The following is a 27256-nucleotide window of genomic DNA, read 5'->3' on the forward strand; positions in this document are numbered from 1 at the left end:
CCTCTTCTATCAGTTTCTTTTTTTTTTTTTTACTTCAAAAACACCATAATTTTATTACTCAAATTCAAATAGGTTGGTCCCTAAAGCCAACCACTACGGAACAATCGAGTCTACATGGTAAAATAAAGAACCTTGCGCTCGAACAATCTTTGCAAGATGATCGGCACGGACATTTAAAGTTCTAAGAATATGAGAAATGGAAAAGACCAAAAATTTAGCTTTTAGATCAGAAAAAGAACTCAACTCTCTCGAAAAACTGGGCCAATCATCGATCTCCTCTGTAAGTTTGATAATGGTAAGACAATCAGTCTCAAAGTGGACCAATGTCCATCCTTGGTGAATCGATGACTCCATTGCCCATAGTAACGCTGCAAGCTTAGCGTGTAGTACCGAGAGATGCCTCTGCGTACATTTCAAGCCAAAAGTTCGTACCGGACCCAACATCACAAAACCCAAACCCGCAAACTGATCCCTAGACTCCCAAGATGCGTCAATCTGGCATCTAAACTCTCCGAGGATTTCCCCGTCGGCCTCCACCTCCTCGTCTTGACTATCATCTGGTTCCTCATAGGAATCGAGTATCTGAGCCAATCTCCATGCAGCCGCCTCCGAGGAAGCAAGTTCCAGCGTGTCTAAAGGGGATGTATCCTTGTTGTTAAACGTTTTCTCATTCCGCGCTTTCCATAAGTACCACAAGATCCAAGGGAAAACCTCAAGCTGATCTTTCGGAGTTCCCTGTTCCTTAGCTTGCCAGAGTAGGTAGTCAAAGTTTGTGTAAATCGAATTACTCGGGAAGACCCCCGGAATAGTTGCAATATTGGAAAGAGCCGACACCTGCAAAGCCGGCGGACATCTAAATAAGATATGGTTAATCGATTCCTCCTCATCTCCACATCTGTGACATGTCTTGTCTGTACCGCAGTGTCGATCAGCTAGACGGCTATTTGAAGCTACACATCCCGAGAGGGCTAGCCACAAGAAGTGTTTGATTTTCCGTGACGTCTTCGGTTTCCAGACTTGACTCTTTAACTTGGTAGTGCTTGGTTCAACTATCTCCTGGGCTGCTTGAGTAGCGATCACGTATCCGGATCTGACTGTGTATTGACATAACTTGGTATGGCTCCAAACATAGTCGTCAACCATAAACCTCTTACTAGGTTGTAGACAAGTGATAAGGGGGACATCCATCGGATCCACCAGTTCAATTAGCTAATCCATTTTCCAAGTCTTTGAATCAAAATCTATCAAATGATTCACATAAAGGTTTGGATCCTTGAATACCTCTCGGTCCTTCGCTGGTCTCGCTGGTATTGTGGGGATCCAATTATCCAACCAAACGCGGGTGTTAAACCCAGAGCGTATGTTTTTCCGGAGACCTTGTTGGAGTAATGGCTTTGCTGCCATCATACTACGCCACTCAAAAGATGGGGAATTAACTCTTTGCACGTCCATGGGATTTGAATATCTGAAATATCGCCCCTTTAAAACACGACAAAGCAGGGAGTCTGGGTACCTGAGAAGTCTCCAGGTCTGTTTAGCAAGTAAAGCTAGATTGAAATCCTTTAAGTCACGAAATCCAAGCCCCCTTGTTCCAAGGGAACACTGATTTTATCCCACGCCACCCAATGGAGTCCTTTGTTGTTGTTTTTTGTGCTCCACCAGAATCTAGCCACAGCTCCTCGAAGTTTATTAATGATCTGCTGAGGAAGTAGGAAACAAGACATAACATAAGTTGGTAAGGCTTGTGCAACTGATTTTATCAACACTTCTCGTCCTCCCTTTGACAGAAACTTTGCAGACGAGGAGTTTATCCTAGCATTTAAACGATCTTGTACAAAAGCAAAAACCTGTTGCTTGGATCCACAAATCGTCTCTAGTAGTCCCAAATACGTCCCCATATCTCCTTCTCTTGAGATACCAAGAGCCTTTTTTAGATCCGCTTTAAGATTTTGCTCCACTCTATTGCCAAACAGAATCGCCGATTTTGCCTTATTCAACTGTTGTCCCGAAGCTGCCCCATAACAGTTTATAATCTTTAAAAGCTCAGCACACTGCTGGATATCTGCCCTACAGAAGAACAGATTGTCGTCTGCAAAGAGTAAATGTGACACTGGAGGGCTCCCTTGGGCAATTATAAGCCCTGTAATGCGTCCTTCTTCTTCTACACCATGAAGTTGCGCTAGCAATGCTTCTGTACATAAAATGAACAAAAAGGGAGAAAGCGGGTCGCCTTGGCGTAATCCTCTTGAAGGGATTATATTTCCTTTTGCTTCTCCATTGATGAGCACTTTATAAGAGACTGAAGAAATGCAACACATCATCATCGAGATCCATTTTTGATCGAACCCTAGCTTGCACATAAGTTTCTCTAAAAACGACCATTCCACTCGATCATACGCCTTGCTCATATCCGTTTTTATTGCTAGAAACTTTGATCTGCAGGTTGAATTGGTACGGATAGCGTGGAAATTCTCTTGTGCTAGCAAGATGTTATCTGTGATCAGGCGTCGAGCCACAAAGGCCGATTGTGTCTCCGAGATAAGCTTCGGGAGAGCTTTCCGCAGCCTATTAGAGAGAAATTTCGAGATAATCTTATAGCTTACATTGCATAAGCTAATAGGTCTGGACTCCCCCATCTCTCGCGGCCTCTCATTCTTGGGGATCATACAAATGTTGGTCTCGTTTAGCCTTGGATCAAAAGAACCTTGCTCAAAGAAATCCTTAACCATCTTGATGATATCCTTACTGATGGATTTCCAGAAACGTTGGAAAAAAGGCTTGTCATCCCATCGGGACCAGGTGCTTTATCAGGATTAATACCATACACAGCCTTTCGTATCTCTCCATTCGAAGGAGGATGGATTAACGAAGCGTTTATCTCAGGCGTGACTTTTTCCTTGACATACCGCAGAGCTTCCTCCACACCCGATGTATTTGAGGCCGAAAAGAGATCTTGGAAATATTGAGTAACCACATGTTCTATACCATCCTCTGACTCCACCAAGGCACCCACATTGTTTTTTAAACTACAAATACGGTTTCTAGCACGTCGTTGCTTCGTGGTGGCATGGAAGAACTTTGTATTACGGTCTCCCTCTTTCAGCCAGGTGACTCTACTTTTTTGTTTCCAATACTTTTTTGTCACACCCTGAGAGCTGGAGAGCTGTGTTCTTCATCCCGGGTTTGCTCTGTATCTTTAGTAGCGTCGTTGCTTCATTAATTAGATCGATTGAATAATAATTGAGGGGTTTGTAATTTCATATTGTAAAAGTTATTAAAGTTCTTATAAAATGATTTTATGACGAGGCCGTTATTAAAAATTCAGATGATTCAGTTTTATTTTGGTTCCATTTGTTATAGTGTATCTCAAATTAGTTCAATCCTTGTTTATTATGCTCAGTTGCTCACTGTAACACAAATGACTCATGCAGTGGGCAACACCGCAAGAGCGATCAGTGGAAGACAATTAACAATTAGAAAACGTCGACACATTGCTTTCATGCCGTTGAGTTGCAGTAAATATTACCTGACGATCGCTTCATTTAATGTTTTGAATACTAATTTGTTCACAAATACACAAAACTGTAGAAGTAATGTAAAATATGATTTAATTAATAACCCTTACATTTACCAAAACTCATGCCTTTTTTACTGCAAAATCATCCACTTGCTTAGGATCCCATAATATAAGAGTTCTTTTGAGACATTTGAGAACACGAAAAATTAGAATACATTATGATGCAGAATTGAAATAGTCCTATAATGAATGCAGGTTGGTAGGTTTTGCCCATACACAATTAGATAGGAAAATTTAAATAATTACTAATTTACTATATATTAGCACAAAATTGTGAATGTTTTTCTTCTTCAAGGTCTTTATCATAGCTATGGAGGTATAAGTTAATAATGAGAAAATGTTCCAATAACTGATAAATATGGTAATGCATACTATAGCACGTAATTCCCATTGTTGGAATATAATCACTACTCGAATTAATATACTTAATTTTCTTATACCTAAACTTAGAAGCCTATTATTTAAATTATACAGTATTTGTTTCTATGCAACACAAAATTCCAAAAATTCATTTTCGTTGAATTTTAAAATTTTAATCTCTTCGTCGGTGTTAGTTGGAACCTAGTTTACTCTTTCTTCCCACTTCATCAGTTCTCTCATTAAAATCTCTGGTACTCCTTCTCCCATCACCAGAACAAGAACAAATGATATATCTCTGTAACTTCAAATACACGAAAACCAATACACTAAAGATGAGAACGCTTGAAGCTTTTGCTTTGTCTCTGTTTCTTGTCTTCTTAGTCAAATGGGTCAATTCCGATTCCAATTCTCTTCCTGGTAGAGACCAGTTTCTCAGTTGCATGTCGACACATTCTGATTCAAGCTTCAAAAACCCTAAAAGCTTCATCCACGATCCAGATTCAAGACTTTATGCCGATTTCTCGCAATCTTTATCACAAAACTACAATTTCCTGAGCTTGAATTTCACAAGCCAGAAGCCAATTCTGATCGTTACACCAAGAACTGAATCAGAAGTCCAGAGATCATTACTCTGCAGCAGGAAACTTGGGGTACAAGTTAGGCCTTTCTTACCTCTCATTACACTCGCCTTTCATTATCCTCGACCTCGTTAATCTTCGATCGATCGAGATCAACCTTGCGGATGAAACAGCTTGGGTTGGAGCCGGTGCTACGATCGGTGAGCTTTACTATAAAATTGCTAAATTGAGCAAGATCCATGGTTTCCCTGCAGGAACATGCCCTAGTGTTGGAGTTGGAGGTCATTTTAGTGGAGGAGGGTTTGGCGCAATGATGAGGAAACACGGTTTAGCCGCGGATAACATTGTGGACGCGCGTTTTGTAGACGCAAACGGGAGAATCTACAACAGTAGGAGAGAAATGGGTGAAGATTTATTCTGGGCGATTAGAGGAGGTGGAGCAGCTAGCTTTGGAGTTGTAGTTTCATGGAAAGTGAAGCTAGTTAGGGTTCCAGAGAAAGTAACGTGCTTCACAAGGTACTTACCTTTCACACAGAATATGACGAAAATTGTTCATAGATGGCAGCATATTGCAGCAGAGCTTGAAGATGATCTCTTCATCCGAGTCATCATTTACAATTCCGGAGGATCTGTTCAAGCTACATTCCAGGCAAATTATCTTGGAGGTATCGATAAACTGATTCCTTTGATGAATCAGAAGTTTCCGGAATTAGGGTTAAAGGTTCAAGACTGTTCGGAAATGAGCTGGATCGATTCAATAATGTACTTTAACTGGAAGAAAGGGCAGCCACTAGAGACTCTTCTCGATCGAGAACAAAGATACAATGATCTGTATTTCAAAGCAAAATCTGACTTTGTCAAGAACCCGGTTCCTGAAATCGGTCTAGAAGGTATATGGAAGAGGTTTCACGAGGTCGAATCTCCAATGATGATAATGGAACCATTAGGTGGTAAAATGTATGAGATTGGTGAAAGAGAGACTCCATTTCCACATAGAAGAGGGAATCTATATAATATACAGTATATGGTGAAATGGAGAGTGAAGGACATTGGAGAGATGGAGAAGCATGTGAGATGGATGAGATTGCTTTATAGGTATATGAGCGTTTATGTCTCTGGATCACCAAGAGGAGCTTACTTGAATTACAGAGATCTTGATTTAGGTATGAATAGAGGAGTTAATACAAGCTTTGAAGATGCGAGGTTATGGGGGTTCAGGTACTTTGGAAGTAATTTTAAGAGATTGGCTATGGTTAAAGGGAAGATTGATCCAACCAATTTCTTCAGGAATGAACAAAGTATTCCTCCTTTGGTTGTGTAAGAGAAAACTAATGTTTAATTCTTAGACAAAAATAATGTTTGTTTGTTTGTGTTCTTGTTATTAATTGGACTTATATGTCTCTATGAAATATTGTATATATAGTCCTCATGTAAAATGTTCAGTGTGAAAGTGATCGTGTTATGTGGTGAATCTCACTGTTATTTTCTTTCTTCTTTGTAACTTATATATAAAACAACACAATTAGCCGAAGATGAGAGTTAAACCAAGCCAAATTTAATTAGAAGTTTTTGCTTCGATTGTTATTGCACTAATAATATATTGAATCGATCGGTTTCGATTTGGTCTATTATTGTCCCCCTTTATATCCATCTTTACCATCATTCTTAATTATATATATACGAATCTTGGCATAAGTTCAATGCTCAATTTGTATTGCTGTCGCTTTTTCGGAAGAAAGATGTTACGGTATAGTAGAAGAACAAATTATGCGTGGCTACTTTATTAGACATTCGTTGATCATTGTATTTTAAAATCTTTTATAATCACGTCCGACAGATTTCACATTCACGCATGAGTTATTATTGGTTTCACTTATCTAATCTTTTTGACTTATTTCCAACATTTATCCTAACGCTAACTCGTATAACTCGATTATCACGTTTTACTTTTTGCAACAAGTGATTATTTCCATACTAATAAATTTTCATCAAATACACTTTTTTTTTTTTGTCACAAATACACTCTTGCCCAGAATTTTACATTTACAATACAGTTATCGACTTCAGTACCTCGAAAATCTGATTAAACTGAAAACATATACACTTAGAAAATATCTTATGCAAATGCACCACTTAAATATCTTAGACTATTTTGTAATCAAAGGGTAAATACACTTACACTAATATGCAAATGCACCACTCCAAGACCCTGATATAAATCATAAGCAGAAAAAGACAAAAATTATTTGTTTCTGAAAATACAACATATTACGCGTATCACATATCTTGTCAAGTGTTTTGTATATTATAAGTTTTATAAGATATTTTAAAAATTTTGATCAAAATATCTAAGATTTGCTGCCCAAAAAAAAACACAAGATCGTAAAAATTTTGGCTTGACTATAACACTTAGTGGTAAGCATGATATGCCCAAAAAGAAAAGACAAGTAACAATAAAATAAGAAAACTTAGCAATGGAGGATTTGCCACTATAATGTTCATTTTGAATTAGGTAAAGATCTATCGAATCAAAACCCAAAGACACTGTCTTTGTCCGAAACTTGTTTAGTAGTATTTCTTTATTTTATTTACAAAAGCTTTACAGTAAACACATACAGTATTTTTTATTCCTATTTTTTTACCTTTTTCCAAAAGCATGATTTGATTTCTTTGTCTATTATTATTCACAGCAATCATCTTGTGTTTTCATGTTTCTTATAAAGATGATTCAACAATCTACTATATTTTATTTATAAGGTTAGGAAAAAAAACATTTTGAATTAAGAACTCTCTTATTTTATATACCATGAATTTCAGGAAACACATGTATACATATATTTTGACACCACAGTGTAATAATTTAGAAAAATAAGAAAACTATTCCAAGTGTAATACTCTGAATTGGAGTGATATTGACCAAGATTATATATTTTATCACATCTACAAGTCAAACTCTTATCACTATCACTGTATCATATATATTTGGAGTGATATCAACCAACACAAACCACATCTCTTACCATATCAGATTTGACATAATCATTGAAACTTTACATTAAGCACAACACTAAGCATTTGATCTTGATCTCCAATCAGAGTGAGTTCTCAAAACTTTTAAACACAAGCTTAACTAGGCTTAATTAACTTTTTTTTTTTTTTTGAACTAAAACTAGGCTTAATTAACCTAACCATTTTTCTTTGCTAAATGGCTGACCAGAAACCTAAATGGTTACCTTTTTTCCGTTAATAATTGTCATGTGATTTGATTAATATTGCCACATAACCTACCATCACTTTTTTTACACAATCTAGTGCTATTTTAGCTTAGTGAAGCCTAATTGTCTTTCACTTACCAACTACAAGCACTTCTAAATTTATACTAATACATTACCTAACAATTTCTTTTGGTGCTAATATAATTTCCATAAGCAACATTACCGTATTTCCCAAAGCAACCCCAATTTTGATCATTATGAACTTTAATCTGTTTCAAACGCACTTATTAATATATAAACAATATAACTTTACGTTTTCAAAGTTTTGATATAAACGCCAAACGCAAACATTATGCTAAAAATTATGGTTCATTGGAAAGCTTATTAAAACAAGAAAAATTCACAGTTTCATATACAAAACATGTAACTACTATACATACCAATAATTTTGTTCAAAAGAATACAAAAAAATTGTATGCAAAGGTTAGATTTTCTTGGCAACTCCGAATCTAAGAACAAGACAAGATAGTGTAAGAACAATGGCTAAGATCTTCCCAAATAAGAGACTAGTCAGCACAATCACGATCAGAGCAGTCCCACTCAATGACTGGTCTTTCAACTTTTCTTCGTCTCTCTCAGCAGCAGCAGACTCAGTACTCATCTCTGTATTGTCTTTTAGAACCAAACTCGAGACTTCAACCAAAGGAGACTCTTCTTTGATCTTCATCGTCTTCTTCTTCTTCTTCATATTGTAACTCCTCAGCTTCTTCACAATCTTCGATTTTAGTCTTGAACTTTTACTTGGTGACTTCTCGTCCTTGGACAACAGATCACGGATCGTTGTATCTTTCGATTTCGAATCCTCTGTTTTAGCTACTACAGGCTGCTCTGTTTCTTTCGGACAAGGAACTCGAGTTTCATCTAAAGTTACGATTTTTACGCGGGAAATCGCGTTTTTGTTTTCGTCGGTTTTACAGAGCTTGGAGCGAGTGAACACACGCGCCGCCACGAGCTCTGTTAAGAGAAGAGCCAAGGCGGAGAGAGTGATTCCGACAGTGAGCTTCTTCTTCGTGCTCAAGGCGAGCAACGCCACTATTAAAACTTTAAACGCCATCAAAACGAACGCACCGCTTTCACCGCAAACGCAGCCGCTATTTTTAATCGCGTTCTGATTCTCCGCCGCTAATTTACCTTTACTGACATTAACTTTCTCGATCTCACTCCGTACGGGTTTCACCTTCAGGGGCTTTTCCAAAATCGAGTCTTTATTGGTCAATGAAGAAGCGTTTGGAGCGGTTTGAATCTGGCGTTCGATTCGTTGGAAGCGTTTAGACGTTGGTTTCTTGAAACGATCGCGGTTTTGAAAGAAGAGATCGATCAGAGAAGCTGGGAAGCCAGTTTCGACGAACAAAGACCCGCCGCGTTTCGGAGAATTCTGAAACTCCGATATGAATCTTAAGATACGGCTCGATTTTGGTATTTTCCATGGTTGAGACATGACTCTTTAAAAAAAAAAAAAAAGGAGAGACCTTTGAGTTGTCTTTAAAAAAAGAAAGTTTGGTTTTTTTTTTTTTTTAAACAATAATGAGAGATCGATGAAGAGTTTGGGTTAGTCGAAGCAATTTATAAATACTACTATGGGAAGTGAAGAAGGATCGCAGAAAGCGAAGTTGAAGAGACCACTTTTTTTTTGAGTGTGTGATTTTAAAACACGAGCTAAATGATGAGTAATTGTGGAGAAAACGGAAAGAGAGAAATATAACAATTTAAGTATTGTAAAGTTTTAAACCGAGTTAAGGAATTAGATTATAGTAAAGGAAATTTAGCTTTTTAATTACTTTGATTTTGTTTTAAATGGAAAAGATGATTTAAAAATTGGAAAATTCTTTTAAAAAATTTAAAGAAGTACGTTAAAGATCTTTATATTTATTTTTTAATTTAGAATATTAGGAGTACACCAAAAATCCAAATTAGTGACTTTAGTTTAAAAGTTAGCACCGAGTTAAAAAAATAGATTACATAAAGGTTTAATTACTTAAATTTTTTAAAATGAAAAGATGTTTGGAAAATTGGAAATTTCTTCTAGAAATTCAAAGAAGTAGTACGTTTTTTTCTTTTTTTTTGGAATTAAAAATATGAAGAAGTACCATTTCGATTTATATATTTAGTTTGAAAATAATTAATTTAGAATATTAGGAGCATACCCCCCCCCCCCCCCCCCCCCCCTTAGTTTAAACAGAGAAGGAATGAGATGTATTTAGCTTTTTTGTACTTTATATATTTTTTTAATGGAACGGAAAAGATGTTTGAAAATTGAGAAATTTGGAAAATTCTTCTAAAGAAAAAAAAGTACGTTTTAAAAATATTTAATTAGAATACGAAGAGTACTCCAAAATTCCAAATTAGTGACATTGATATGGAATCTAACCTACAATAGGCAATTTTTATGGGTTGGCATGAGCCTGTAAACCATTTATTTACAAAGTTTAGAACATTCCATAAAGCTTTGTTTTTCTTACCACAATCGTCCATTTTATATCAAAATGTGAGTAAAAGAATCATTTGTTTTAGATGGATACAAAGTGCAATCCTATTACAACAAACATCATCCATCTAGCATCCCACTAAAGAGGTTCTATGTTTGTTTTTGGTATGTTTTCTCAAATTTTAGCTTAGAACAACCATTGCCCAACTGTAAACAAGTAAACAAGGGAAAACAATTATCCAAGAAGGTTAATGACAGTAATAAGATCCAACCTTACTGTCACTTGCAATTTAAGATCCAACCTTACAGCAATAATTAGAACCAGACTAGCTAGTCTTTATTTTAATTAAATCACTTGCAAAACCTTCACGTCCTCTGTATGGTTTAGAAATATGCTAACTAGCTAGTTTATAAGGAAACACTTCAGTTCCTTGGATTTGAAGTCTTATGATTGTTTTTCTCTAGATATTGTAGTAGAAGTGGTCGAAAGGCACAAAATAGCACGACGCCAACACAATTTCATTCGTCCGAGTCACTCCAACAATGTGTACGCCGACCACAATCTTGCCCAAAGCTGGCAATACGTATGTACGCTTTGACCATTAAGCCTGTAACTATTTACCATTGTAGTTTATCATATTTCCATAACACCCTCTAAATGAAAGTCCCATCAATTTGAATAAATCTGAACTTCTAACATCAAAGCAAAAGACCACAGAATCCTCTGAAAACTTGTAACTGAAGCTATGTAATTATACAAAACACCATTAATGGGTCTAATACATTCGACATTAATGTCATAATAATTTAATGCTTCTCGAAACTATCAGACACAATGCCATTGATACCACCTTGTATTGTTTTGTTTCTCAACTGGATCATACGTTCAAGGATAGCTCATCACCTTAACACTATTCGTCTCCACTTGGTAAGTTCAAGGATTTGTCCTGTGCCAGGGTTACAAATTACCTGAAACGTTTCCTTCAGTTCCTTTTGTACATGTTTTAGACAGCTTAAGACAGCTTAAGCCATTGAAATCACATGATTACAAATTTTATAAGTATATATATATATATATCAAAAAGAAAACTCAAATGATAATTAACTAGCGACTAGAGTCTAGAGGAGACGAACAACTTACTGTCTTTTACGGTAGGCAACCAATAGCTGCGGCAGAGCCAAGCCGTGCTGAATAACAACTCAACGCTTCAATACACATCGACATCTCGAAATAGACAACCTCGATACCTAAGGTTAAAAACAAAACCCATACAACCCGTTTCTTGCAGAGTAAACTAGAGGAACTAGGTTGTTTTTTATATTAAAAAAAAACAACACAACAAGAAACTGGAGGTGGAGAACGAAGATCTAGGTCTTAGATCATTTTCTTTGAGATTGAGACCATAATATTTGTCTTGGTAAACTGAAAATGAGGGTTTAGATCATTTTAGTTGAGATTAATGAGACCATAATATATTTGTCTCGAGAGACCAAAAATGAGATCGTAGATCATGTTATTTGTGATTGAGACCATAATATTTGTTTCGACACACCAAAAATGAGGTCTTAGATCATTTTATTTGAGATTGAGACATTTTTCAAGCTATTGAGAGGGCCCAACTCATACATGGTTTGTTTCCAGAGTAAAAAAAACAACGATTATGCATATTTTTGTATTCATATAGATAGATATTCAAACTTTTGTAGCTTGAATTTGTAACTAATCTTTCCCTTTAAAAAATAATATTATTTTTTATTAATACAATAATATAATATTTTGAAAAAACTGAGATTGTAAAAATTAAAATTAATATACTAATATAATATTTTGAAAAAACTGAGATTGTAAAAACTGAGTTTGTCAACATTATGATATTTTGGTAGAATCTTATCTAATTACACTAAAATATTTTTTTGCTTTATGATATTATCTATTATAATGGATTACACTGTTAACTATTGCTATAAGATTAAGATTATTAATGTTTATGTTTTTCTTATTTCTATTTTATTAATATAAATATTCATAATAGTATATGTATAGTAATAAATAAATTTAACTAAATAAATAAATAGTATAAGATATAATTTGATATGTTTAAATTTTTTTGATGAAAATTTATATTAACAACTTAATTTTAATCCCACCAATGGAGATATACTTTATTTAATAATGGGGTAATTAATTTAAATTATACAATAGATGCTAATATTTTTTTTGGTAAAATCTATATATATAATGAGAGAGTTTTTCTCACTCTAAGCTGTCAACATCTGCCTCCACCTCAACATATTTTTTTTTAGTTGAGTCTATAAATTTTATGTTATTAAAATCCAAACAAACTTAACAAAGATATTCATGGACGTGTGACTTGGGTTACACCAAATAAAAATCCCAATTAACAAATGTAGTGTAACGTTTCATTCCTCTTCTTCGTCAACCTTGTTCACGAGAGACAATAACCCTAAAGATTAGACTACGACTGATGATGACAGCCGTTGATATTCTATGGATCCAGACTATACAAACGGTTAGCTTCTCATCAAGTTATTTCCACAACTAAGGTACTTAAATGCATTACTATAATCTGTCATCAATTATCAATGTCATGTTTTAAACTGCCTAGAGGATTATATCAGAAATTGATTCAGTTCTACAAAGATTCTGGTGGAAAAAAGGAAATACAGAAAGAGGAATACCTTGGATAGCATGGGAGCGCTTGCAGTTTTCGAAGAAAGAAAGTAGTTTAGGATTCAAAAACCTATCTAAATTCAATGATGCATTACTTGCCAAACAAGCATGACGCTTAATTTGTTGTCCAGACAGTTTATTTGCAAAAGTCATGAAAACAAGATACTATAGAGATTGTTCAATTGCAGATGCAAAAAAAAGAGTTAATCAATCTTATGGTTGGGCTTCTATTCTGGAAGGATTGAAGTTAATCAAAAAAGGTTCAAGATTCATCATTGGAGGTGGAAACACAGCTCGAGTAAACGTTGATAATGTTATCCCAGCACACCCTCCAAGACCAATAACAAGTATACACCAAGATAATATTCAGAACGTATCACAATTGATCTTTGATACAGGATCCTATCGGTCTCAAGAAAGTTTACTAGATCACATTATTCTCTCTGATCACCAAGAGATTCACAAAATTTATTTGTCAAAATCAATTTCCCAAGACAAACTTATTTGGTATTATAATAAGTCAGGAGAATACTCTGTTCGTTCTGGATACTGGCTTAATATGCATTATCCAGATAACAGTTCACCACAAGTAGCCATCCCTCATGGTTCAGTGACTCACAAAACAAAGATTTGGAAGCTGAAGATTCTGCCACGAATAAAACATTTTCTTTGGAGAATTATATCCCAATCCCTCCCATCTATTACAAGACTGAATACTCGTGGTATGAATTTGGATCCCATTTGTCCAAGATGTTTCAAAGCAGATGAGACAATAGAGCATATTCTATTCCAGTGTATACATGCTAAAGAAGTTTGGGAACTCTCCAATATACCAATTCATTTATTGCTTCCTGCAACTTTCACCAGCGAACAGTTCATTGCCATGTTATTGGATTCAATATACGATAGTGATATCCCTTCAATCACAAAACAATTACCATTTTGGATACTTTGGCACATTTGGAAGTCTCGGAATAACTTTACATTCAACTCCATTCAAGATAAACCAATTACAGTACGAGCCAAAGGTGATGTTGCAGATTGGAATAATCATAATTCTCAAACAAACTATCATCAAACACAATCATCTCACAACTCCAATCAAAAATGGAACCGTCCTACTACAACTTCTTTAAAATGTAACTACGATGCAGCTTATGATCATATCACTTCAAAGGCAAAAGCAGGATGGATTCTCTGTGATAAGAATGGAATAAGTAATGGTTGGGGTGCTATGGCTCTTGGGATAACAACATCTCCTTTAGAAGCTGAAGCAAAGGCGCTATTAACGGCATTGCAACAAAGGTGGATAAGAGGAATCAATTGAGTCTGTTTTGAAGGAAATTCAGAATTATTGACAAGGATTTTAACAAACAAGGATGATGATATCTCATTGGCGAACATCCTACAAGACATACGAGAATGGATCAAGAAATTTAAAGAAATCGAGTTCACTTTCACAAGAAGATGTTGTAATAATGTAGCTCATTTGCTAGCCAAATTTGGTTATATTTCTTCTGACTTCTACTCAAGTTGTTTTTCACCGCCAAAATGGCTTCAAAACCAATTGTATTCTGACTTTATTCAAACATCAATATAACAACATCAATTTCGACAAAAAAAAAGATAATAATAATAACATTAAAAAAGAAAATAAGATCAAATACTTAAATTCACTATTGTGAAGTAGGCCTGGACATATAGGTAACTCGTTCCGGTTCGGATAAATGGGTTTAGGAAAATAGAATTCATTGGGTAATTTTAAACTTTCGGTTTAGGTACTATTGGGTTCAAATTGGTTCGGGTTACAAATTTTAAAACCCGATTACTACCCAAACTACTCGGTATCCAAAAAAAATCCTTAAAAATTGGTTGAAATTTAAATAATTTTAGCTATTTGACATATGTAACAAATATTTTTCTATATATTTTGATCAATTTTAGGTATAAAACTAATTGATATATTCAAAATCATAATTATAATTTTGGATAGTTGAATTATATCAATGCTAAATATTATTAATATGGTAGATATGTCTATATGTTCGGGTTTTATTGGTACTCGTTTGGGTAGCGGGTATTACCCTAACCCAAATCAAACTCACGAATTTAGCAATAGAAAATCTAATAGCGTTATTTAGGTATATCCGTACCCAATCCAAACCGGTCTTTTCAGATTGAATATTAGGATACAGTTTTTTTACACAGCCTTACTGTAAAAAATGAAGATTGTATAACAATTAGTACAATTACGTTTATGGAAAGTTACAAAAAAAAAGACTTCTGACGATTAAAATAAAAATTGGAAAACATAAAAAAAACTTTCAAATATAGATCGTATTCTAAAAAATAAAAACAAAATTAGCACACGCGTGGCTCATGTGCCCTATGATCAATTGTAAATCAATTTAACACAAAATCAAAAAACTATGAGTCAAATAAAAAAAAAACAAAAAACTTAATGAACAAAAATACAATTCGTCAGAAACGATCCTAACGCGTAGAGAAAGATGGCCAAGCTTATTAGTAACCCAAAACAAATATTTTTTTTCAAAAATATTTAAAAATGACTATAAAAAATAAGAAAAAATAGAAAAAATGATTACACGTAGACAAAAAACAGTTATTGACATATGATAACAATAATACCACACAAATGAATAAGCAAAATATAAAATTAGAATAAGAGAAAACAACAAAATATAGCCAAAACGGGAAGAAACCGTTTTTTTCTCTCTCGCTTTAGACGATTGTGTACAACCACCGTTCCTAACAAAACCTCTTCGTCCTCATCGTTTCCGGCCGGTGCCGGCTTCTCTGGCGTTGATCGACCCTCTTTCCTGTTGTTTATTTTCTCTGAACTATTGTTTTGTATAGTTCTGGTTTCAAATAACATCGGCAAATAGAGTTAATGGCTATTTGGTTGAAGATTGTGATTCTGTGTTTCATCTCTTTTCTCTCTCTCCGAGAGTTTTCCTTTCCGACTATGATCCGACAAGAGAATCGGAGTGTTGTTGGCGTCTCTCCATCATGGATCGAGCCAGGTGGTTTCCGTAGTTTCAAGTTTGAAACTGTTCGTTTCTACCATCGATGCCTCATTCCTTCACACAACAATCCATCCAAATCGTGTAAAGGAAATCAAACCCAGATTTGGGATCCAGGAGTATCCGATATTGGTTTTGAAGATGATGGTAATCAAATGCGGCTTAATCGCTTCAATAATAGATATGTTACACTCTTCTCGGCGAGGATCTCCGATGGAGGCCATCAATTCCCGAAGAATCCAACGATTCCCGCTCATGGTAGTGACGTTCTCTTCCCGAGGAGTCTAGGAGATGGTGGTGCTCTCTCGAAGGTTCCAACAACTTCTAGAGATGTGGAGGCTCTGTTCGGAAGAGAAAGTGAAAAGACATGTGAGAGATATACATGGATAAGAAGACCAAAAAGAATTACCCAAAGAAACACAATGGAATCTTGTCGGAAACATCAAATATAGTGATTTCAAGGAAGATACAAGATCCAGATACATCTCATACAACTTTGAATCTACATTTACCTTTCAAAGTAATGCCAAAGGCATTTTAGAGTTTTAGCACCAAGCTGATAGCCAATAAAAAATATGTGAAAGAGGGACATAACAGAACATTTATATCAACCTATAAGTCTAAAGATAGTTTGGTTACTCTCCATTCCTTCATCGAAATTGTAATAATTTTCTGTATTTGCATACACGTTTGTTTTGAGATGTTTTTGTATCATCTAAATTTTTTTTGATATCAATATATTTTGATTTGCCCAAAAAAAAAAAAATAATAATAAATAGAAAACCGTCAAAAAATTTAGCCATACAAAACAACCCGCGCATTGAGAGACACTAACATTTGTTTTTGCTATACCAAAAATGATGGGCCTTTTTGGATTATAAAGAGGGCCCAACTTTATGATCTCCCTTGGATAGTCAAAACTTTCCTTTTGAACAAAAAAAACCACTAAAATTTTGCTGTCTTTTAGTAGAAGAAGAACTAATCTACCTCTCTCTCTTCAATAAATTGAATTTTCAAAATAATGTAATTTGTCATTATGTTATAATTTTGAAACGGCGAAAAAAATTAATTATCTTTTGTACTATTCACAAATGTAATTAATATAATATTCTTGTTTTTTTAAAAGATTTACTTAAATACCAAAAATATCTTATAGACAAGTGGGGCAGTACAGATATATTTTGAAATCCTCCGCTGTCATACAGCGCAGAGTGTACCAAAAAACGAAACAATAAGGGTACCAAATAAAAACTAAAAGGACTAAACTGCAAATAATTAATTTAGAAAAGCTTATTGAAGAAGACGTAAACTATATATAGCTGATTATTACCCATTCCACAATCCCTTTTTAAACCTATTCCAAAGGACAACAAAAAAAAAAAAAAAAAGCAAAAAAAGGAAAAAGAAAAAAAAAAGGAGTCGCCCATCTTCTCTCTCTCTCTTTTTTTTTTCCTTTGACAACATCGAGAGAGAAGAAGAAAAAAAAAACAAAAATGAGAGAGATCCTTCACATCCAAGGCGGTCAATGTGGAAACCAGATCGGAGCAAAGTTCTGGGAAGTGATCTGCGACGAACACGGCATTGATCACACCGGTCAATACGTAGGCGACTCTCCGTTACAGCTTGAACGTATCGATGTGTATTTCAACGAAGCTAGCGGTGGGAAATACGTTCCTCGCGCTGTTCTTATGGATCTGGAGCCTGGTACCATGGATTCCCTCAGATCTGGTCCCTTTGGTCAGATTTTTCGTCCTGATAACTTCGTCTTTGGCCAGTCCGGTGCTGGTAACAACTGGGCCAAAGGTCATTATACCGAAGGTGCTGAGTTGATTGATTCCGTTCTCGATGTTGTCAGGAAGGAGGCTGAGAACAGCGATTGCCTTCAAGGTGCGCACCATTTTTTTTTGAATCTCGATCTGTTTTTTTTTTTTTTTTTTTTTTTTTGAATCTGATTATTGCGTCGTAGCCGCGTAGGAAACGAGAACAATCGAAATCGATTTAGGTCTTTGTTGATTGAGATGGTTTGTGTTATGTACATTTTTTGTGATATGTGGTTTTTTTTTTTTATTCTTGGATTTAGGTTTCCAAGTGTGTCATTCGTTGGGTGGAGGAACCGGATCTGGAATGGGAACTCTTTTGATTTCTAAGATTAGAGAAGAGTATCCAGATCGTATGATGATGACCTTTTCTGTGTTTCCTTCTCCTAAGGTCTCTGACACTGTTGTTGAGCCATACAATGCTACTCTCTCTGTGCATCAGCTTGTTGAGAACGCTGACGAGTGTATGGTTTTGGACAATGAGGCTCTTTACGATATCTGTTTCCGTACCTTGAAGCTTGCTAACCCTACCTGTGAGTATATTATATTATACAATCTCTTGTAACTGGTTTATTCATGAGATGTGATTTGATTTGAGTCCTGACTTGTTTTGTTTCTTTTGTGTGTTTCCATTAGTTGGTGATCTTAACCACCTCATCTCTGCTACAATGAGTGGTGTTACTTGCTGTCTTCGTTTCCCTGGTCAGCTAAACTCTGACCTTAGGAAGCTTGCTGTGAACCTCATCCCTTTCCCAAGGCTTCACTTCTTCATGGTTGGTTTCGCTCCATTGACATCGAGAGGATCACAGCAATACAGTGCCTTGAGTGTCCCTGAACTGACCCAGCAGATGTGGGATGCGAAGAACATGATGTGCGCTGCTGACCCTCGTCACGGACGTTACTTGACTGCATCCGCTGTGTTCCGTGGAAAGCTGAGCACCAAAGAGGTTGATGAGCAGATGATGAACATTCAGAACAAGAACTCATCATACTTTGTGGAATGGATCCCAAACAACGTCAAGTCCAGTGTCTGTGATATTGCACCAAAGGGTTTGAAAATGGCGTCCACTTTCATTGGTAACTCAACTTCAATCCAGGAGATGTTCAGGCGTGTGAGTGAGCAGTTCACAGCTATGTTCAGGAGAAAGGCTTTCCTTCATTGGTACACAGGAGAAGGCATGGACGAGATGGAGTTCACTGAAGCAGAGAGCAACATGAATGATCTTGTCGCAGAGTACCAGCAGTACCAAGATGCTACAGCCGGAGAAGAGGAGTACGAGGAGGAAGAAGAGGAGTACGAGACTTAAGATGTTTGTCTAATGGCTCCCTTGGATTCGTAAGCTGTGTAAGCAAGCAGCATTCCCTTTCTTCTCTTTCCCTCAATCCTGAATTTTTTTTCCGTAATATCTCTTTATTTCGTTCATGTGTGTTCGTTCTGTTATTGAAACCCATTCTCGTTCTGGATTTGTTTAACTTTTGCGTGTATTGCTTATTGTTTTTGTCAGTGGAAAAATATTGCTTTTGTTCTTTCAAGTTTGTGTCGCATTTTGCTCAGGCCTCAGAGCTTTCATTTCCCTACTCGAAACATACACTCCAGTTTCAAAGTAACTCGGTAATAGTGATAAAAAAAAAATCATTTCTTCAGTTGTTCAAGCTATACATCATTTAGTGTAGTAATTGTCAAGCTTATAAACACTTCGTTGACCTAATGGAGAAGATTCTGAAGCAGTTCTCTGACATGCTTTTTCGTTATCTTCCCTTTCTTTGATTAAATCTGCACACAACTTCCTTGCTTTGCTTGTCTCTTGCTTTGATTAAACACTTCAGTTCTTACCGCGCTTTCTCTTGCTCGATAGTCTTGTTGTTCTGCTTCCTGTAGTTTCTTTTCGCAGCTATGATCCTACCACCATAGTGCTCAAGTGTTTTCAGTTTGCGTTCAAGCAACTCAGCTTCCTCTTGAATCCTCCCTGACTTCTGCAAAACCCACCAAACCAAATCATAGTTAACATACATGAGCATATATATAGAAGTAGCTTCACAATTAGTCATCAGACTGAGAAAGTTGTTATACCTTGTAGAGATCAAGTAACAAGTTATCAATGGAATCTTGGGATTCAAAAGGGCAGAGATATCGATAAGACTTGACAGCTTCGATTCCTTCATTGGTTCGATCCAACTGGTTCATAACTAGAGCCATGTCCTTCAATGCACTATCAACTCGATCTCCAGCATTAATCCCAGCCCAATACAACGAGATTGCTCGATTCAGGTCTTTGGAAACCAACTGTTAATAACAAAAAAACCCTAAATTTTTATCAAATTGCTTAGATTACCTGAGCATGTTTGGCTCTCACGTAAGGAGAATCACCAGAAGGAACCTTGTGGAACGATTCTTGATTCTTGATCGAAGACGTTCTTTTTCTCTCTGACATTGGCATCGCAACGTAAACTCTTCTCGCCGTGTTCCGTGACGGTGGTGGAGTCGAGAAACCTCCTCCCGAACCACGACGGCTCTCGCGACGTGGCATAGCGTGAATCCTCTTTGATTTTCTCGGGAAAAATCAAGATTTTCTCAGGCACTTTACTTTAGTTTTCTCGAGAAAATCAAAGAGGATTCCTCTCAAGGGTTCCTTAACCATTCTCAAATTGAATTGAGGGATTAGGGAGAGAGACCTCTGAAAGTGGGATTAGAGAAAGACTCGACTCTCTTCTTCTGATCTCGCCGGTGGAGAGGATTCGCCGGGATCAACGTGCAAACAATTGAGTCGCCGTGAGTCCCGTGACTCGTGACGGCGGAGAGAGGATTCAGAGACAGAAACAAAAAAAATCAAAAAATGTCATCGTTTTAGATCGATAATTCAGAAAAAAAAAAAAAAAATCGGGCTACCCATTTAAAAATAATTAAGACCCGTTTATAAACGGGCTTAAACGGTATACCCATCTATTTTTTTTTGTTTTTAAAACAGGTTCGGGTAGAAAAATAATATATTGAGCCCGTTAAGTCCCGCGGGCTTGATGGCCTGTTTAACATCACTACACATCTTATAACATTTTGAATCTTTAACGGGTCTATTCTGTTTTCAAAACGTTAGTACACTAAGAACCCGGTTGTAAACCGGTACGAAAATTCCTTATGAAATCTACGGTTCAATATAAACCAAATTTCGATTGAGTAAATCAATCCGGTGTGAAGTGAAGTCAAACCATACCATGATTTTAGTATTTTACCAACTGATTAGCTTAAACCGACGCCGTTTATATTGTATGAGATTCAAAGTAGAGGAAGGGTTCGTTTGGTCTGACTAACTCCGGTGGAAACGCCGATGAAGACGAAGCTTTCCGATTAGTCGACGGTAAACCACCGCCGCGTCCTAAATTGGATCCTAAATACTCTGGTGTTGATTGGAGAGCGGTTTAGCTAATGAGTTGAAGAAGAACAATGGTAATAAGTTAGCGAAATGAACCGCGCATGCAAGCTCTCTTGGCTACTGCGGATATGATGAAGATTGGGTTTGGTTTGTTTCGAGGGTCTATCATCCTCGATCGTGATCATAATTTTAACCATGTTATATTATCGGTTTTGGGGTAGGTCCGACTATAAGCCTAAGGATTTCGCTGGGCAGATCAATCTTAACACTAACAACATGTGGGGAAATTGTGAAGTCAATCGTTGATCTGTATATGGAGTTAAGTGAAGGAAAGTACGTTTTAGTGAAGGATCCATCGAAGCCTCAAGTTAAGGATTTACGAAGTTCCGGCTGATGCATTTGAGAATGATTATGTGGAAGATCTTCTCCCTGAGGAGAAACAGGTTCAGCCACCTGTGGAGAACACCCAAGTAGGAGCAGAGACTAATATTGGAGGAGCTTCCTCTACTAACGACGTTCGTTTGACGTAGCTGCAGAAACCCGTAGATCAAGCATGATTTGATGATACGGTATATTTTGAGTCGTGTTGTTAATGAGGTAAATTTAAAAATGTTCACAAAATTTTCACTTTTCATTGACTATATATATATATATATATATATACAAAAGAATTACTCAAACGTTATCCCAAAGTTAGGTTTATTACTCATATTTATAAATCTTCTACTCATATCTATAAATCTTCTAAATATTACTCAAATGTTTAGTGTCTTTAGTGTAATTATAATTTATCCCTTGGGTTTAGTTTTTCGATTTTGGTCAAAAAAAAAAAAAATACACATCATCAAATTAAAATACACATAAGATATGATTTAACATATCATTAAGCAGTTTTTTTTTCAGATCAACATTTATTTTTTCTTGTTTATATCAAAGAGAGGGAAAGTGAACAGCTTTCACTGTTCACAAACCGCCAATACTACCAAAAAAAAAAAACTCTTTTTCGTCGTCTCTCGTCGCCGGTGATACCTGTCATTTTCCACTCTGTCGCCGTCATCTCTCGCCGTCTCTGCTCGCTCTCTCTCTCTTCGTCGTCGCACTCTCTCTCTTCGTCGTCGCACTCTCTTTCTTCGTCGTCACTCTCTCTCTCTTCGTCGTGTCCGTCTTCGTTTAAACGTTCCGGTATGTGTCGAGTGTTTAGTTTTGACTTTTCCGGCTGAATGTGGGTTTTTATCGATGATTTACGGCTGATTGTCGCTGTCGTTAATGATGACTGGTTTGTTAGATCCCCTGTTTTAAAAATCGGTCTAGGCGGCCGATTAAACGCCAGAAAAGCGCATGGCGGCACACAGCCGCCGCGATTTCATACAATCGGTTAAGAAATCGGATATTTTGAAAAAAACTCTTCTTTTTGGTTAAGTTATGTCGGAAATCAATTATTTTTCACTAGATCTATATATTTTGGGTATAAATATACTGCAAATAGATCAAAAACTGATGAAAAACGGAAAAAATCGTAAAGGTTACTGGGACTCGAACCTGAGTCATTTGACTCAAGTCAATGCAACATTAACCATTGCGCCGATTGCGTTTTATGAACTTAAATGTATAATAATAAATATATCATAAAAACACTCTAAAACAAGTCCCCGATTAATCCCCGCGTAATCTCCGATTAATTGATTAATCGCTAGGCGGACCTCGACCGCCCAACTAACGCCTAGCAATTTTTAAAACAGGGGTTAGATCTATTCGATTCGATGGTTGATTTACTTTCATGGTTTACAGCTGATTTGTTAGAACTATTCGATTCGATGGCTGATTTGTTTGTTGATGTGGCTGAGTTATTTTGTGCTTTAGATCTGAGTTTTGTATTGGTGACTGAGTTATTTTGTGCTTTAGATCTGAGTTATGTATTTGTGGCTGAGTTATGTTATGCTTGTGTATGAGTTTGTTTTATGTTATGGCTGATTTATTTTATGATTTACTTGAATTATATTATTTATCAGATGTCGATGGTGATTATTTCTGAAGAACAAGCAAGGGATTACCCCCCAAAACTATACGCTGAAGGAAACTCTAATCTAGAGTTTAGAGATATTAATACCAATTTCAGGATGGGAGAATTTCCTACGATTAGGGAATCAATAGGAAAAGATGCGTGGGGAAAAATGAAGGTTGTACCTATTGGAATAATCTCTAAGCTAGTTGATAGCCAATTCGTCTGGTCTGGTAAGATCGTACATTTCCTACTATATAACCAGTTAAGGGTACATAAGAAGGAGGTTTGGTTTGTGGTCGGTGGTCAACCTATCAGGTTTGGGTTAAATGAATTTGCTCATGTGACGGGGTTAAACATAGACCCAATGCCGACAGAACGGTTTGAACTTGAAGAGGAACACAAAGAGTTCTTCAGACTTTTGAAAGTGCCTGGTGGGGAAGGTCCATCATTAAATGAACTCAGGGAAGCATTAAAAGTGTGCCGGGGATGGATAAACCTTGATCATCGTAAATGGTTGGGGCTGTTGCTTCTTCAACACATTGGACTTTATGGTTTGCATCATAACTCTAAAATTCCATATGAAAGTGCTAAAAGAGTTGTTGATGATGAAGCAATGAAGACTTATCCGTGGGGTCGGTCAGCATTTGAAGCCCTTGTTGATGGCATAAAGTTGTTGAGGCCTACGGGGAAATCGTACACCCTTAGTGGGTTTACACCCGTGTTACAGGCTTGTGCGTATGAGTCCATCAAATGCTTTGGAGATCATTTTGGGAATGCATCAGCTGAAGATGATGCCATACCGTTGCTTCGATGGCGTGGAAACCATTCACGTTCAACGATGGAAACGGTTATTTCTGAAGAGATCAAAGCGCTTGGTGAGATAAGGTTTTGATTGTGTTATGATAGACTGATAGTTACTGGCTGATTATTGTTTAAATGATGGCTTATATATGGTTTAGCAGTGGTTGAGTGATTGTTTAGTTATGACTGAGTTATTATTTAGTATAGTAAGTGCTAAGTTATGGTTTAGTTATGGCTGAGTTATTGTTCTTTTATAGCTGAGTTATGGTTCTTTGATGGCTGATTTATGGTCTTAGATGGCTGAGTTATGGTTTAGTGATGGCTGAGTTATGGTTTAGTTAGTGCGAAGTTATGGTTCTTTGATGGCTGATTTATGGTCTTAGATGGCTGAGTTATGGTTTAGTGATGGCTGAGTTAAAACTTACTGATGGGTTTCATAATCTCTTATGTTACAGCTGCGTGTATGTAAAATGGTTATGAAGGAAAATGGCTACGATCTATTTCATACGTGGCCAAATAAAGAAGACGACCCAACAATTACTCGCCTGATCGAAGACATACATATGGATAAGTTTGTTAAAGGTTTTTGGGATGTGAAGGAGATTGAGAAGAAGAAAAAGAAAAAGAAAGCTAAAGCAGTTGTTGAGTCTGAATCTCCTCCCGCAAAGAAGCGGAAAGTCCATAACCAAGTGACCACCATTCAGGGTGGTGATTCTGGTGAAGGAGCAGGAGCTGCACAAGAGAAGAAGAAGAAAGGAAAAAAGGTAAGTGATATGGTGTATAATGAGTTTATATTTTATGTAACCTTTCATTAGCCAGTTTACGACAGTTTGTGTATTTGTTTCAGTTGGCTAGTGAAGAGGAAGATGCGGGGGAAGATGTGTTGGTTAGAACTCTCGTTGACTTGGTGTCCAGGTTAAACTCAAGGTTTGACACCCTTGATACAAACATTGCAAAAATGCCTCTAGATCTGGAGAAGAAGATTAGAGATATAATAGAAAAGAGGATGAATGAAAGGATTGATACTAGGTTTGGACCTTTTGAGCGTGATCTCAAATAGATGAAAGATCACGTGCTTTCCATGAGTGTTGGGGAAACTGGCCAAAACACGGCATCTGCGTTTTCAAATTTCAAAATAAAGAACCTGATATCACCGGACCTTCAGGCAAAACTACAGACAACAAAATTTCCACCAGTCATTCCAGGAAAAATGCAACAAAACTACTCTGTCAACAGTCCTCCGGTAATGTCTGATTTATCTTAATTTTATGGCTGATTTTCCAGGATGTTTAGGTTGAGTTATCATTATCGTTAATTTTCTTCGCTATGTTATACAGGAAAAGAAATCTGTTGATGGCAGTGGTTTGGATGGGATCAGTAAGAATCTGATGGATAAGTTTGATAATCCTCTTGATTTCCTTCAGAAGTCTCCAGCTGATAAGAAACCAGCTGATACGAAAACACGGCCTTATACGAGGAGAAATGCCAAAGAGTTAGAGGCGACAGAGAAGGCCAAAGAGTTACAGGCGGCAAAGAAGGACAAAGAAGTAGCTGCGCCAAAGAAGGCCAAAGAAGTAGCTGCGCCAAATATGGCCAAAGAAGTAGCTGCGGCAAAGAAGGCCAAAGAATTAGCGGCTGGAGACATTCAGGAAAAGAAAAGAGGTAGAGGTAGAAAGCCTAAAAATCCTACTGCTGTTAGGCTGTTGTCTATTGTACTACATGGAGGTTTGAATAAGGAAGAACTGTTCACCTGGACCTGGAATATATGATACTCTGGCACCTGTTGATCCGGTCACGTTAAAGGAAGTCGAGTATGACCCTTTAGACCCTTTTTCTTAACAAGTTAATCATAGCTTGTTAACATTATATTAACTTATGTTTATTTTGTTTGTTAGGAATATTCCGTTAGTCAAGGGCGAAATCGAAATTGAATTCTATAGGCAGCTAATCACCGAACGAAAGGACTAGCCAGTGAGGCCAGAAGAATATGGTACCTATGGGTGGCTTACTGATGAAGTAAGTTTATCTTAATGTCTTAGTTATTGTTGTCGTTGTCTGAGTTATTTAAAACATAATGGCTGAGTTGTTGTTCTTTACTCAGTTTCCTTTTTACAGCACATGGGCGCATATATGAGACTCCTTAGGGATAGGTACAACCGAGATCCCTTCTCATATCACAACAAACGCATTGCGTTTGTAGACCCGTGGTTCACCATGACGATGGTTCGTGACTATGATCAGTTCGAGATGAAACCCAAACTGTTTAAATTCACTGGCAATAGTTATGAAGATTTAGTTAAAGGTTTGTTACCTTAGAACAAACGACTAATTTGAAGTGGATTGAAGATGTGGATCACCTGTATATTGCTCCACAAACTGGAGGCAATCACTGGGTGGCGCTGCACGTGGATCTGCTTAGGGGGCATATTGATTGCTATGATAGCATCGTCAGACAAGTAACCAAAGAAAGTGAGGGTAAGATGTTGAATGCTTGTAGGGCATTTACGCGGATGATTCCAGCAATGATGAATGAGAACGTTCCTCACGAATATCGTGAACCTACTTTTAAACAGTTTACCTTTAGGAGTAGGAGAGTCTCCAAGGTCCCGCAAAACGTACAGGTTGGTGACTGTGGCGTGTATGCTTTAAAGTTTATATAATGTCTAGCGCTTGGTGTATCTTTCGATGGAATCTGTGATCAAAATATCCAGGCTATACGTGTTAAAATGGCAGCAAAAATCTACGATGAGGCACCTGATTTTATGAGTCAGTTTACGTAAAAAAAAACATTTGTATTTCTTTTGGTAGAACTTGTACTTGGATATGTAAAAACATTTGGATTTCTTGTGGTAGGAATTGTACTTGGATATTGAAAACATTTGGATTTCTTTTGGTAGGAATTGTACTTGGATATTATAGTATATTATAGTATCTTTTCAATGTTACGGCTGAGTTATGTACTTCACACGGCTGAGTTATAAGTAAATATTAAATAAACATATATGTAATGGCTGAGTTATTTTTTCGTACAGATGAGTTATGGCTGAGTTATGTACTTGGTACGGCTTCGTTTGGTCTTTCGTGCCGTGCCTTGATACTACAAAAATTATTGTTGGGGAAACCCAAATAATAATTCTGTGTCTGCTCAGATCCACACGCGTAATAAATTCATAAAGTTAGCTTTTTCACAATATATTATACAAAATATAATAAAATAACTGAACTCAAAATTCGAATAAAAAATAAAAAAATTCCGACAAAGTGACTACGTGATGGCTGTGTTATTGACTTACACGGCTGACTTATGAAATATTTGT

The 27256-nt window shown here is 36.6% G+C and overlaps 4 protein-coding genes and 1 pseudogene across 5 annotated transcripts; 2 read left to right on the forward strand and 3 right to left on the reverse strand.

The window, feature by feature from the left end:
- Positions 1-93: 93 nt before the first annotated feature.
- On the reverse strand, positions 94-1188 carry LOC104728605 (uncharacterized). The gene has a single exon (XM_010447564.1). The coding sequence runs from the start codon at positions 1186-1188 to the stop codon at positions 94-96; it is 1095 nt and encodes a 364-aa protein (XP_010445866.1).
- Positions 1189-4101: 2913 nt separating this feature from the next.
- Positions 4102-5986, forward strand: LOC104728606 (berberine bridge enzyme-like 23 pseudogene; annotated as a pseudogene).
- Positions 5987-8083: 2097 nt separating this feature from the next.
- On the reverse strand, positions 8084-9460 carry LOC104725005 (uncharacterized). Its single transcript, XM_010443595.3, has one exon. It carries the CDS (start codon positions 9226-9228, stop codon positions 8215-8217), a length of 1014 nt encoding a protein of 337 aa, XP_010441897.1. The 5' UTR covers positions 9229-9460; the 3' UTR covers positions 8084-8214.
- Positions 9461-17222: 7762 nt separating this feature from the next.
- LOC147934845 (tubulin beta-4 chain) lies at positions 17223-19301 on the forward strand. Its single transcript, XM_087472268.1, has 3 exons — positions 17223-17838; positions 18032-18301; positions 18405-19301. The coding sequence occupies exons 1-3, from the start codon at positions 17445-17447 to the stop codon at positions 19073-19075; spliced, it is 1335 nt and encodes a 444-aa protein (XP_087328394.1). The 5' UTR covers positions 17223-17444; the 3' UTR covers positions 19076-19301.
- A 64-nt stretch (positions 19302-19365) lies between these two features.
- On the reverse strand, positions 19366-20631 carry LOC104725006 (protein POLLENLESS 3-LIKE 1). Of its 2 annotated transcripts, none has more exons than XM_010443596.3 (3): positions 20147-20631; positions 19840-20052; positions 19366-19742 (listed from the first exon to the last, which is right to left on the reverse strand). In XM_010443596.3, the coding sequence occupies exons 1-3, from the start codon at positions 20294-20296 to the stop codon at positions 19599-19601; spliced, it is 507 nt and encodes a 168-aa protein (XP_010441898.1). In that variant the 5' UTR covers positions 20297-20631; the 3' UTR covers positions 19366-19598. The 2 variants fall into 2 exon arrangements, with proteins under 2 accessions (XP_010441898.1, XP_087328395.1); XM_087472269.1 differs by having other exon boundaries at positions 20102-20438.
- Positions 20632-27256: the final 6625 nt, after the last annotated feature.

This window comes from Camelina sativa, chromosome 11 (genome assembly GCF_030686135.1).
Source record: "Camelina sativa cultivar CO46 ecotype springtype chromosome 11, ASM3068613v1".
In the NCBI taxonomy this organism is placed as follows: Eukaryota; Viridiplantae; Streptophyta; class Magnoliopsida; order Brassicales; family Brassicaceae; genus Camelina; species Camelina sativa.

Bases quoted from the DNA above. Each gene is read 5' to 3' on its own strand.
- LOC104725005 (XM_010443595.3), bottom strand. From the start codon at position 9,228: ATGTCTCAACCATGGAAAATACCAAAATCGAGCCGTATCTTAAGATTC.
- LOC147934845 (XM_087472268.1), top strand. From the start codon at position 17,445: ATGAGAGAGATCCTTCACATCCAAGGCGGTCAATGTGGAAACCAGATC. The intron at 17,839-18,031 runs GTGCGCACCATT...TCTTGGATTTAG, and splicing joins GAACAGCGATTGCCTTCAAG to GTTTCCAAGTGTGTCATTCG. The intron at 18,302-18,404 runs GTGAGTATATTA...TGTTTCCATTAG, and splicing joins GAAGCTTGCTAACCCTACCT to TTGGTGATCTTAACCACCTC.
- LOC104728605 (XM_010447564.1), bottom strand. From the start codon at position 1,188: ATGGATGTCCCCCTTATCACTTGTCTACAACCTAGTAAGAGGTTTATG.
- LOC104725006 (XM_087472269.1), bottom strand. From the start codon at position 20,296: ATGCCACGTCGCGAGAGCCGTCGTGGTTCGGGAGGAGGTTTCTCGACT. The intron at 20,053-20,101 runs GTAATCTAAGCA...TGTTATTAACAG, and splicing joins TGAGAGCCAAACATGCTCAG to TTGGTTTCCAAAGACCTGAA. The intron at 19,743-19,839 runs GTATAACAACTT...TGGGTTTTGCAG, and splicing joins TGTTACTTGATCTCTACAAG to AAGTCAGGGAGGATTCAAGA.